Here is a 12,107-nt window from a genome sequence, read left to right as displayed (position 1 = left end):
TATTGCTGGAAGAAAGAAAAATAATGTTTGAAAGCATCATTACTTTGCTCAGTTTCACTTTAGTTTCCAGCTGTGGAACTCTTCCCAGTTCAGGGGACCAAGGACTCCCAATTGTTAATTAAAAGGAATCAAGCCACCCCAGTATAATTTAAAGAATGAGACAAGCAGAGTTTGGGGTATTTGACAACCATGTGTCCTTTTACTATAACAGCAATCAGGAGCTGCTGTGATGTTTCTGGTGATGCAGTGAAATAGTTTCATATGTTGAACTCTCAACAAGAGGTGCTCAATAGGCTCTCTCTGTATGCATTGGTTTTAAACTGCTGCTGATAAGGGACAAGTGGTAAAAGCTTCAAGAATTCCTTCCTGAAGAAGCCATGAGCTGTTCAGTGAGGCTGGGGAGTATTTGGGAGCCAGAGCAGCACCTTCCCAGCACCTTCCCAGCACCCAGATCCTCCTCCTGGGGTTGGGGAAGTTCCCATGAAATTCCTCCCAGTTCAAGAAGAAAACTGGGAAGAAGTTTCAGCTCCTGCTGCTGTGCCAATGGTACCAGTTCAGCTCGTGCTCCAGAGTGAAGAAGTGTGGAAATGAGAGCTCATCCTGCAGGCACAAACATTCCTAGGCTTCAGTCACAGGAGGCTGTGAACATCATCCTGTGGTGGATTGGGTGATCCAGATCTGTAGGGTGACTTTTGACATAAGATGATTTTTTGACTTTGGACGTTTTGAATATCTGCTGATGCAAGCTTCCACTTCTGCTTGTGCTGAGCACTCAGCCTGCATGTCTGTGCCTGGCAGAGGTACAGAGCTGAACACTTTGGTTGCTGTGCTTGGAGGGGCTCTGAAATGGCAAGGAATGAGAGGAATGAGGAAAAATCCTTACAATGAAACTCTGCAAATTGCTTCCCTCTGTACTTGTGACCATCATGAACTGCTACTGGTAGGTCTGAAAGCAGGAAAGCCCCGCTGTGATCTCTTAGCAGAGGAGAAGCTGTTTTTCTTGGAGGGCTGTTTCCAAGATTGCAGCTCAGGAAGAGAATGCTCTTTGGAGAGGTGTTATCTCTTATCTGAACAGCAGTCAGCTTGCATTGTTTTGTAGTTAATCAGATACCTGTGCTGGCCAGAGCTCATCCTCATTAGGATTTGAATAGGTTCTCTAGCAAATCTTTAAACATTTGCAAAAATCCACCCAGTGCAGACTGAGGTGTTTGCATTTCTCTTCTGCTGAGGAAACCAGCAACACAATTTGTTTATTACAGACTGCTGAACATCTCCAATGTAGTCAGTGATATTTTGGAGTTAAGTCACCCTGCTGTACTATTCTTCACCACCGTTTATGATATTTGAAATCTTTGGAAGCATTCATGGTGGTTTTACACAGATACATTTGTCTGAAAATTGCATAACATCAAGGGAAAAGCATTTCTGCACAGTTCTTGCATTGCTGTTCTGGATTTATAAACAGAAAACCAAATGATTGGTGACATTCAAGAAAACAGTTGGTTTGGGGATTTTTGCTATCATAGTTTTGTAGCAAACCAGCCCTAATTGTGTAAGAGGGAGTGTGCTAGTTGATTTTTATTTTGATTTATATAAATATGAAAAAGATTGCCTATCTAATTGTTGGACATTTCTGACACCAAATACAAGCAAGCTGTGTCATTTGCAGACAAGCCTGGCATGTTCTTGTTGCCCACAAATGGTTCCTGTTTCTTTTCCCCTATTTCTGACTTTCTAGTGCTTGGAAAGAAAAGATGAGCTCTGAATGAACCCTGAAGGTCAGTAGATTCAGGCTGTTTCATTCCAGAGAGGGAGTGAATTCCAAAGCTGTGAGGCCCTCACAGCCAAATGCAAAGATGTGAGGGTTGGCAGAGAACTAACAAAAGATACTGTCCAGCCTCTGCATCCCACCAGAGGAAGGTGATAAGGGTGAAAGAAAGTGGACAAAGAGAATTTGGCAAATAGTTCTCAAGATATGCGCATGCCAGTAAATGCAGTTTTTAACTTTACCTTTCAGTGCTTTCCTAATAGTAAAAATTATTGTTCTGCATGTTTGCCCATGGGCTGGATTGCTCAATTTTCAACTAAATAATGTCAAAAGTCCAGAAGAAAATTGTTTCTCTTCAACGTGGGGCAGTACAAGAGGGGCAGAGCACTGAGCTGGCACGTCCCACTGGGCTGTTTTTCATTACAATTCCTCAGTCAGCTTTTGTGCAATGTGAAGTGTGAAATATTGTCAGTAAAATGAAGTCAATCACCCTTAAAACCTCAGCACTGTTTTTATTTTCTTTTTTCATCCAGTTTCTATGCTGCAGAATTTTACTCTCTCCCTGACATGTAGAACTCACTTCTGGACCAGGCTACTCTCTAATTACATTATGCCCTAAAACATTGCCTGTGTTAGAAGTGATCCTGTAAAAGCATCAACATCCCTGAACCAATTATGCTACCATTTAATTTAGCTCTGAATTAGCCCAAATTGAATTGAACAATTTCCCAACCCACCAAATACAGCCGAGATGTCTTCTGCCAGACAAGGAGGTTTGGAACAGTCATTAAAGCAAAGGGGCTTTATTTTTTTTTTTAATTTTTAAAAAATATATATTATTTCCAAGCCATGATTCCTACCTGTGATGATGTGGCTTTGAGCAGGTTGTTTCACTGCTCTGTGCCTCAGTTTGGCAAGTGTGACAATGCTCACCTTGGGGAACAGACATGAGGCACCACGAGTTGCTTAACAAGCTATAAACATTGAGGATTTTATTGAAATCACTCCCAATCCCCTTCCCTTCTCTCCCACTCTGGTGCTGATAAAAAGTGCTCAAAAAGACACCTCTTCTCTTTCATTGTGAGTAGAAAAACTGTTGTACACTTGCCAATGCAAAGATGTCATGTGTGTCATTAAAACTTGCACTGTCCACACTTCAGAGGGGCCTTGCTGGATTCCACCTCCTGCACTATGGACAAAGAGCACCATACATTTATTTCTCCTTTATTATGGTAACGAGAGTGTACCCATGCTTATCTTGACAGTATTTAACTTTGCTTTCTTTGCTAATTACAGAATGCCTGACCCGGATTTCACCGTCAGAGATGTGAAGCTATTAGTGGGTGAGTTATTTTGAATGCACTGGATTAACTCTATACAGAACAGAATTGCTTTTAAATACTTGTCCAGTTGTGTTTGTAGACATTTGTGATAACTCTCAGAATCTGGGAGAAGGCATGGAGAAGCAATTTGTAAATTAAAAAGGCCGGGAGAACCCTAATTAGTAGTTGTGCTGACCGGACTCCGATTTCATGCTGGATAATTGGCATTTGGAAGGGAGGGAATGCTTTTGCTCTTAACAGGTGTCCTACAAACACTTTTGTGATCCTGGAAAGCAGCAGCTCTATTGATCGAGTTCCTATTTTTTTTTTTTTTTTAATCTGTTGTAGAGCATCTGTTTGTAAAAGGTGTGACTGGAGCTGTGTCACCTTTTGCCTGTGTTGTCCCCTCAGGATTTATCAGTGTCAGGCCAGGTTGGTGCTTTGAGGGAAGGTTGTAAAGAGAGGCTGAGCACAAAGCCTTGCAAAGTGCCTGGCTTTTGATGAGACACAAACCAGAGAACTGGTGACTGTCATCAAATGCTTCCTAGCAATCTTTGCAAAATTAATGTGTTTTAACTCTAAGAAAAGCTACAGCTTGACTAGGAGATTATACTGTATTTTCTTTGAAATCTGTTTTTACTGAAGATGGGTATGTTATTTATTGTTATCTGAAATTGTTACTCAATAGTGATCCTGCACTCCATGAAGTTGTCACTGTGGAGCAAGCTGGATGTTGAATGTGTTTGCTGCAGTTCTTGGAGATTTTTAACTGCATTCCTGCTAGTTAAAATTAACTCAGTTTATTTACCTGTCTTGTGGCAGCAGTTTATCTTTAAAATTAGGTCAAATGCTGCATTCTCAAAGACAAGTGTTTTTAAAAATTACTCTTTGAGTTTTATTGTCAATAGGAATATCAAGTCTGGAAAAGAAAAACAAAGGAGAGGAACTTGTGCCTCATTTCTGCTCACTTGGGGTTATCAGTGAGGGAGGGGTTATCTCTGATAACCTTCCTTCACAAACAACTCAGCAATGTTGCTTAATTTATGACCATTTATAAGCTCAGGAAAAAAGCCCCAAATATCTGGCAGAAAATGTTTGGGAATTAGGGTGGGAAGTGTTATTTGATGGTCAATCTGTGTTAAATTAGAAAATAAACTCCTAAATGTTATGGATTTCCTAAATACCTGCATGTGCACATTTGCAGGTACAGAAAAAAGCCTTTTTGCTGTGGAGGAGCCTTGTATAAACCCTGTAATTATCTGGACCCTGTTGCAGTTTTCTGAACTTGTTGCATGGCTGATAAACTGCAGTTTCTGTCTCTGAGGCTGGAGCTGAGGGTCTGACGTTGAGGTGTTTTGGAACAGGGTAGTGTTGCATAACAACAGTGTTTTTCCTGTAGAACAGTCAAAGTGTGGGAGTTGCATTTCCTCAAGACTGATGTCCTTTGAAGTGTTAGGGGGTGGAGATTCCTGTGTACATGGCCAGCAAAGCGAGAGGATATTTATAAATAAAATTGCATTTATGAAACAATAGAGCAGAAATAACATTTGTAATTAACTTTGACATTAAGTTGAATGTTAGAGTGTGCCTGTTCACAGCTGGATCAGCAATCCTTGTACCTGCTCTTGGCCAGATATCACATCATGCATCCTTTTATATCATGTTTGGGCAAACTCCCTCTGGAGTCATTGTGCTGAGCCCATAATGTGGTCCAGAACATTGTCACCTGCCCTTTTTATAATACAGCTGATGACTTTTGGCATCACAGGTGGAAACTGTGAATCAAAAGATCTAAAATATCTGGGAAATGGACTGTGAGTTGTACCTGAAAAATCAGAGTTCTTGTGGCAAATCGTTTTTCTCGCTGTGGAATTTGTGCTGGGTGGAACAGCCACATTGACACTGAGAGCACATGGGGGAATTCCTGTCTCCATGCCAAATTTTAAAATTATCTACTCATTATTTCAGGAAACACTAGTGAGCATCTTCCTATAGCATATCATTGCTGATATTTTTTTCTAGTTTTATGTTACATGTGTTACACTCACTATCTAATGTTCAAATAAAGGACATAAAACGTCTTGTTTTATTAACATCTCCTGTCACTGGAGATGTTGAGATGTCGTGGCAGATCTCTCAGATCTTCCTGAACCTCCAGGTTTGCATTTCCAATGTGTGGTATTTTGAGAACTTATTCAATCCTTTGCTGAACCTGGGGAGGGAAGGAAGTTTGGTGAATGTGAAATGGAATGATCATAACTCTGCATCTGATTGTGTGTGGGAGTCAATAGAGAGAGAACACAGTCTGGAAAACGTTGTTGGCTTTTTAAATGCTCATCATCAGAGTTTGCTGGTGCTTTTTAAACCTCTCATTTCTTCTCTTTTCTTATTGAATCAGGGGAAGCTCATTTGTTACAGAGCCCTTGAAGGACATGGTGCTGGCTTTTTCCAGAGCACATAAATTCCATGGGAAGTTAATGAGCCTTTGGTCCCAAACTCTGCTGAAATCTTACTTTCCATTTCTAATGTGACTGTTTTACCATCTTCACAGGGGAGAACCTAAAAGTCACAGGGAAATAACAACAAGCTTTAAAATCTCCCTTTGAAAACTCTGCTCTGTGGCAATAATAAGGAGAATACAAAAAGGAGGGGTTGATTGCTGTTTTTGTATACTTGAGCTTAGGTGTCTCTTTTTTAGTCTTTTGTCAGACTTCCAAAGAAACATTGACATTGCTTGATGGATTTTTCTGTTTTCCTGGCTGTAATTCAGTTTGGTGATGTTCATGACCTCCTGTTTCTGACACGAGTGCCTGACTGTGCACCCATGTGCAATGTGTGTGTGAAGCTCTGCCCTACAGTAGCTTTCCTTTCCAGAGCCAGACTCCCACCTCCATCCAAAGCATCTCCTGGATGCTCTGTAAAACCTGAGCTGATGGATTAATTTCAGCAGTTGGAAATGTCTCATCTGTGAAATGGCTGTGAGCCAAGAACACAAATGGAGAAGTGGAAAGGAATTCCTGGCCTGCTCAGGAACTTGAGACAACTCTTGAAAGATGTAAAGCTCTGTTGTAATTTAATAACTTTTAAGCTTTGTAATTTCATTGCATTAAGTAGATTTGATTGCTAATTCTGAAGGGCAGAATGTCACTGTCATCTCTTCATAAGCTGATTTAAAATTTGATTGAGGGTCATTGGCCCTCTTAGAATGTCCTTAAACATCTGCCACATCTGCACAAAAACTTTGGTGTCATTTCTGCAGGGGTGCCTGTCATAGATGGGCAGAACAGCAAAAGTGTATTTTCCCAGATTGTCAGCTCCACCCTCTGCACACAAGGACCTGAGTGAGAGTTTCATGCCAAGTGCTCTGCAGAACAAGTGGCATTGCTTGCCTGGGGCTGAGCAAGGAGATAAAAAGGTGACTGCCTTGCTCAGCAAGCTGCTGAAAGCCAGGGCTGCCCTGGTCACTGTGGACCCTCTCCAGCCTTTGCCACTCCTGAATTCAAGGACTCAATGCAGTCATTTGATTCAGTCTTTGATGTCACAAAACCAAAGCCTTCCATTTTGTCATTTGTTTGAATTTTGTCTTTATCTTGTCCTTCATGGGTGTCACACAACGCGAAGCTGGCAGCCCTGAGCACGTGTGGAAGCTGTGGACCATGTAAGGGGGAGAGAGAGAGGAGCTGCTCATGGATGTGTCCTCAGCCTAGCACTCTGAGCTCTTTCTCTGATCACTTCTTTTTATTGGGGCTTTTTGAGAGGTTTTCTTGGGTCACCATGGGTTGAGTTTAGAGGAGTATCTGCTTTGCTGTGGCACCTGCAGTGCCTCCCCCTGTGACTGGGCAGTGCCTGGGCTGTCCCAGTCTGCCCAGGAGCTCCCTGGGTAGGTGTGCAGGCCCTGCACAAGCACAGTGTCTCTCTCTAAACAGTAGTGGCCAGTCTGGATGTATTTGCATTTATTTCTAATTTTTAGCTGACCTATTTTCAGTTTGCTTGCCACAGGCACACAGTCTAAGGCTATGGAATCCCAGCTTTTACACTCACACCTAAGTAAAGTAAATAAAAAGCTAAATGAATGGAAGTGGTGCTGGCTCTGTGATGTGCATCAGCTCTTCCCTCTCTGGGCTGGTGCAGCTTTGTGTGCCAGGGTAGGTATTTGTTGTGCACCCCCAAAGTGGAGCTTGCAATCCCAGCAGGTGGCAAAAGGGGAGATTTCAAACATGCTGAGGATTGTAAGAAAGAAAAGAGACTTTGGGTTATTGTGATCTCTGGGCTGAAGAGGTTAAAGTTGTGACCACAGCGGTCACTTCTGTAGGATCAGCAGCATTGTCCTATGGAATTCACCGTGCCCAGCCAGGCATTGTGTCAGTGGGAACAGTGCAAGTACAGGACTTAGACTATTCATGGGGTGGTCTAACAACTGACATCAACTCACTGATTGATTTTATTTAACTAACTCACTACGGGTTTATTTATAGAATTAAAAAAAAAAAAGTGTAGGAGCAGCAGAGGATGTGTCATCAGTCATGCAATTTGCTATTAAAATCTGGTGCTGTAGACTGGACTGGGCCCTGATGCTCATAAGTGTAGGAAATGTTTGCTTGCTGTGTTCACAAACTGCACTGAAAGACTTTGGTGAATAAAGAATCCAAGCAAAGTTGAAAGCAGCAAAGCTTTTAATTGTGATACAATTTGTGCATTGAGGTATGGCAGTGAAGAGCAAGTATAGGCAAGCTCCAGTAACTGTTGCAAAGACCAATCTTCATCTGCCCAAGGAGATGATGCTCAAGATGTGACCTAATAGATCATTGCAATATTTGATTCCTGGAATTCTGTCAAATCCCTAAAGACCTGGCAGCAGGCTTTGATCTCAAGACAAAGGGTGAAAGGAAAACCAAGGCTCTACATATCCTGTTGCTTTCTTTGGTGGGAGTAGCTGAAGAAATACTTGATTATTGCTGGGATTTGCCTTTTCATTAGAAACACCAAAGAACAGGAACTGAGCCAAAAATTTCAGTTGCAAATTGACTGTTTAAAGAAATATATGTGAAGGCCTGTGCCTCAGCTATGAGTTTATAATCATGGTGTCAGTGGGGCAAGATAATAGAATAAGTTACATCATTAAATCCCTGATATTTTCAAGGGGAAAGTCCTATAAGTAGGGGGGGCTTGGCACTGCTAGTGCAGGTCAGCCTTCCCTCACCCTGCTGACAATTTCTGGAGGAGATGCTGTGTGCTGTTACACATCTGCTCATGGTTTATTCACTACGTGCATCACAGAGCACTGAAGTGAGGATCTGAGCTTTCATTAACATCAGTGGGTGAAATCAGACCTGCAAAGGAGCATTTCCCTGATGTTTAGATTTATTTTTTTTCCCCCCACAGAGCAGAGCCCTAAGTAAGGTTTGTGAAGTTTGGTATTGCAACATTTTCCTCATTCTAGGAGGAACTGCAGTTCTGCAGTGTGGTGGTGCACAGTAAAAAGTGTGGCCTTGTTTTCCCAGGTGGGAACCAGGCAGAAAAGTGAAATCATCTGCTAAAATCAGAATTTGGGGAGTCTCAGTTTCTAGTTTTCCTGTAAACTGTAAATGATGAAGTGAATGTAGGAAGCCATGGCTTCTTTGTGCAGGGACTGTGGTGGGGAGGAACAAGTTCCCTGAGCAGTTAATGTCAGCAGGCTGATGTAAATAATTTAAATTCAGTTGGGACAGAAAGAATTTCTGCCCATCAAATGTACCAAACAGCCATAAGCTATATGAGGCTCTGCATCTTTCATCCAGCCATTTTTGTTTTCTTAAATACACACACTGCTGTAGTCCCCAGAAATTCCAGTTAAAATGGGAATATGCATGCCAGGTAGTTCACAGAGAGACAAGAGCCCCCCTAACCCATGCTTCTGGAAGCAGGTGGCATTGAAAAAGGAATAGAAAGAGATATAAACATTGTAGGTAATAATTATTCTGCCTCTATAAAACGTTTTATATACCTATTAAAAACTGTACACACCCTTACAGATGTGTACACATAGACATGTATAAATTTCATTCAGTACTGAATCAAGAATCATAGGCAGTGTTTCCATGGAAGAGAAAATTGTGGTGCTGGTGGTGACTGCAGGTCAGGTGGGTAAAGGCAGGAGGGAGGGCAGAGAGGTGTAAAACACTCCTTTTACATTAGCATACATTTCTTGTGCTGTGTCTGCACAATGGTCCCCCAGCTGGCTGTGCAAACCTTCAGCTTTTTGTTAGCAGCTACTCAGAAAAGCTGAAAGCAAATCACAGAAGTGTCCCTGAGTAGCTGCTTCCTAGTGATTTTTTGGTTCATTCCTCCTGCGTGTTTGCTGCTCCTCTCAAATTGATCTGTTCTGAAAATTGTATCATGGTTGAATTCACATCCAACTACAAAGCGAGTCGAGAGGCTCGTAGTGTGGTCTGCAGGCAAGTAGGGGAAATTTTGTCTTAATCAACGTACAGTTCTCCATCCTGTGAAAGAAAATTAGCCATGTAGATACAAAAGAAGGACAAAGCAGCCACACACTGCAGCTCAGAAAACTTTCCATCATTTCTGCTGAATAGGGACTCAGTGTTGCTTTTTCTATAGAGCAACGCTCCATTTGTTTCAAGGAAGTTGTGAAATTGGAGACCCGGAGGAGTTAGGAGGGAGGCTCATTAGAGAGGCTCTGTTGTAAGGAGCACTTCCCAAAATTAAACTGGCTGCTCAAAGGAAGTGCAAAAGTCTGCCCCCAGACTTGCATCTAAGTCTTGATTAAGATGTATGGTTCTCCCCTGGTGTGGGGATTTGTCCTGTCAATGGGAGTGCCAGTTGGGAGAGCAGAGAGCTGAGTCAGGAGTCAGTAACTGCTGTGTCTCCAGGAGCCTTGTGTGGAGGCACAAGGAGGAAGCAAGGTCTGTGCTCTGCTCCTGGGACCCAAATAATGCATTTTTCAAAACACGCTGGGCCAGGCTCTTCTAGGGGAGAGGAGTCATCACTGATCTCATGGGAGGGGAGGTACTTGGATGAAATATTTCCCACCATTGTAAGATTTCTCCTCTTATTTCTCATGGGGTTTTTGTGCCTCACTGGGTGATCTGTGCCTGGCCTGCTCTCTGGGTTCTGCTTTTTTTGCTTTTCATGTAAGTGGGACTGTTGGAATACTAAGAAAACTGAGTTAAAGAAACATCCATAGTTTGGAAGGCCAATGTCTGTGTAGTTTTATACCAACTTGTGAACGTGTTCCTCAGGCTGTGAGAATTCCAACTGAGGGTACCTCAGCCTCTGGGCCCTGCAGGTCACACCCTGAGTTCATCAAGGGACTCAGATCCACAGAGACAGCTGAGAGGAGCAGGGGATCCAAGAAACAGGAGATAAAGACGGCTCCCTGCAGGAGGAGGCTGAACTGGGCTGTTCCTCACAAGAGACTGTAAAATAATTACATGTCACTGCTGTTCCCATTGATCTGAGGCTCCCAGCTCAAACCCTGTGTTTTCAGGGAGCTGGGTTATGTACCTGCCTACAAACTTTCCAAAGGGAAAAATGGAGCATCAGAAAGCAACTTTCATCAGGGCCCCACTGATTTGTCTCAGATGTTATTCAGAAACATGTGTTTGACATCCAGTCCATAAAAATAAATTGTTTCCTCTGTCATGTTGTTTTGTGACCAAAGCTTGTTTGAAAAACTTGCATTATTTTTTTAAAATGCTCTGTTTTTAAAGTCAAGTTCCAAATTGCTCACAGTCTTGCTGTCGGGCCTGTCAACATGCTTCATGCTCTAAACTGGGAAATGTGCTAAGTCAGGCCTAAAATCAGCAAATAAATGTTACCACTGAAAATGATAATTTCCCAGTGTCTGTAAGCTCAGATGGAGTCAAACCAATGGTCTGTCAACAAAGGGGTTTATAAGTACTGTTGGTCTGAACTGGACAGACTCCTAGCTGCTGCATTTATTTTTAAATTTAAGTACTGCAAAGAGGAAACATATGGACAATAAGAGTAAAATAAAATAAAATAAAATGTGCTATTTCATGGAAATGATTGGTTCCAATTCTATCTAGCAGGTTTCTCTTCCCAAAGTACAGCACTGGAGGTTTATTGGCTCATCCTTTTGTCTTTGTGCTTTTTTCTTTCTTTTCCCTTGAGCGACCTCTCCTGTTTTCTCTGTATCCCTCTTTCCTTGAGGAGGCTGCTGTACTCTACAGAACTTGTTTTACCCCCTCATTCCATAGAAGTTTGTGAGGAAGTCCAGGTAAATCCTCCCAGACTCCAGCAAGTGTTCTTAGGATTCCTTTCCAGCCATGAGCCAGCAGTGATAGAGAGAGCAGCACACTTTGCTGTGAGCAGGGCCAGTAGGACTTGGCAGGTGGGGTTTTTGTTTCCCATGGAATCTCTCCCTCCTTTGTGGGACACCAGCAGTCCTGAGTGTCAATCAGACAGCCTAATGTGATTTCTGATCTCCTCCACCTTAGCCAGGGCTAGGGAGAATTACAAAGTTGTGGAGCTGCACTGTGTTCTCTCCTGGGCAGGATTAAAATTAGTAACTGGAGAGCAACGTTTCTGAATGGATTTTTTTCAAGTGAAGGTTCCATTAGTGATTTTCCTACAGTCTGAGGGCTCTAATTTGTTGAAAATTGAAGTGGTTTGTAACAGCTCTGAAGGAACCCTTTGGGACTCTGGCATCCACCAGTGTTAAGGTGGAGAAGTGCATAAATAAAGTGGAAATCTCTGTCTATTAAAGTGCTGTATTGCAGACTTTCAGAGGATGTTGCTTCATTTAACACTCACTGGTTTTGTGCCTCTTAGACAGCTCATTGTTTAAGAAGAAAAGCTGCAGTCAGTACTAGCAGGAGGGAGCTGGGCTGTGCTTGGTGGCACCGTGGGATTTCCCCCAGTGCTGGTGCTGGCTGCACATCCTTCCCCTGATCTTTGGGGAACTGTGCTGGGAAGAGGCAGGGAGCTGACCCCGCTTAAAAAAAATTATTTAAGCCTCAACAGTTTCTTGAGTATTGGTGAACAGTTTGTATCAT

At 42.5% G+C, this 12,107-nt stretch overlaps 1 protein-coding gene across 3 annotated transcripts in view; it reads left to right on the top strand.

Moving 5' to 3' along the window:
- Positions 1 to 12,107, top strand: part of KDM2B (lysine demethylase 2B) — a 103,726-nt gene that overhangs the window by 5,261 nt on the left and 86,358 nt on the right. For all 3 annotated transcript variants that reach the window (XM_054645618.2, XM_077187821.1, XM_077187822.1), the window contains exon 4: positions 3,065 to 3,111. In XM_054645618.2, the coding sequence (XP_054501593.1) occupies positions 3,065 to 3,111 (47 nt within the window). The remainder of the gene's footprint in view (positions 1 to 3,064; positions 3,112 to 12,107) is intronic.

Source organism: Agelaius phoeniceus, chromosome 18 (assembly GCF_051311805.1).
Source record: "Agelaius phoeniceus isolate bAgePho1 chromosome 18, bAgePho1.hap1, whole genome shotgun sequence".
In the NCBI taxonomy this organism is placed as follows: Eukaryota; Metazoa; Chordata; class Aves; order Passeriformes; family Icteridae; genus Agelaius; species Agelaius phoeniceus.
Note: the sequence above shows the minus strand (reverse complement) of the source record. Positions and strands in the feature narration are given on the sequence as shown.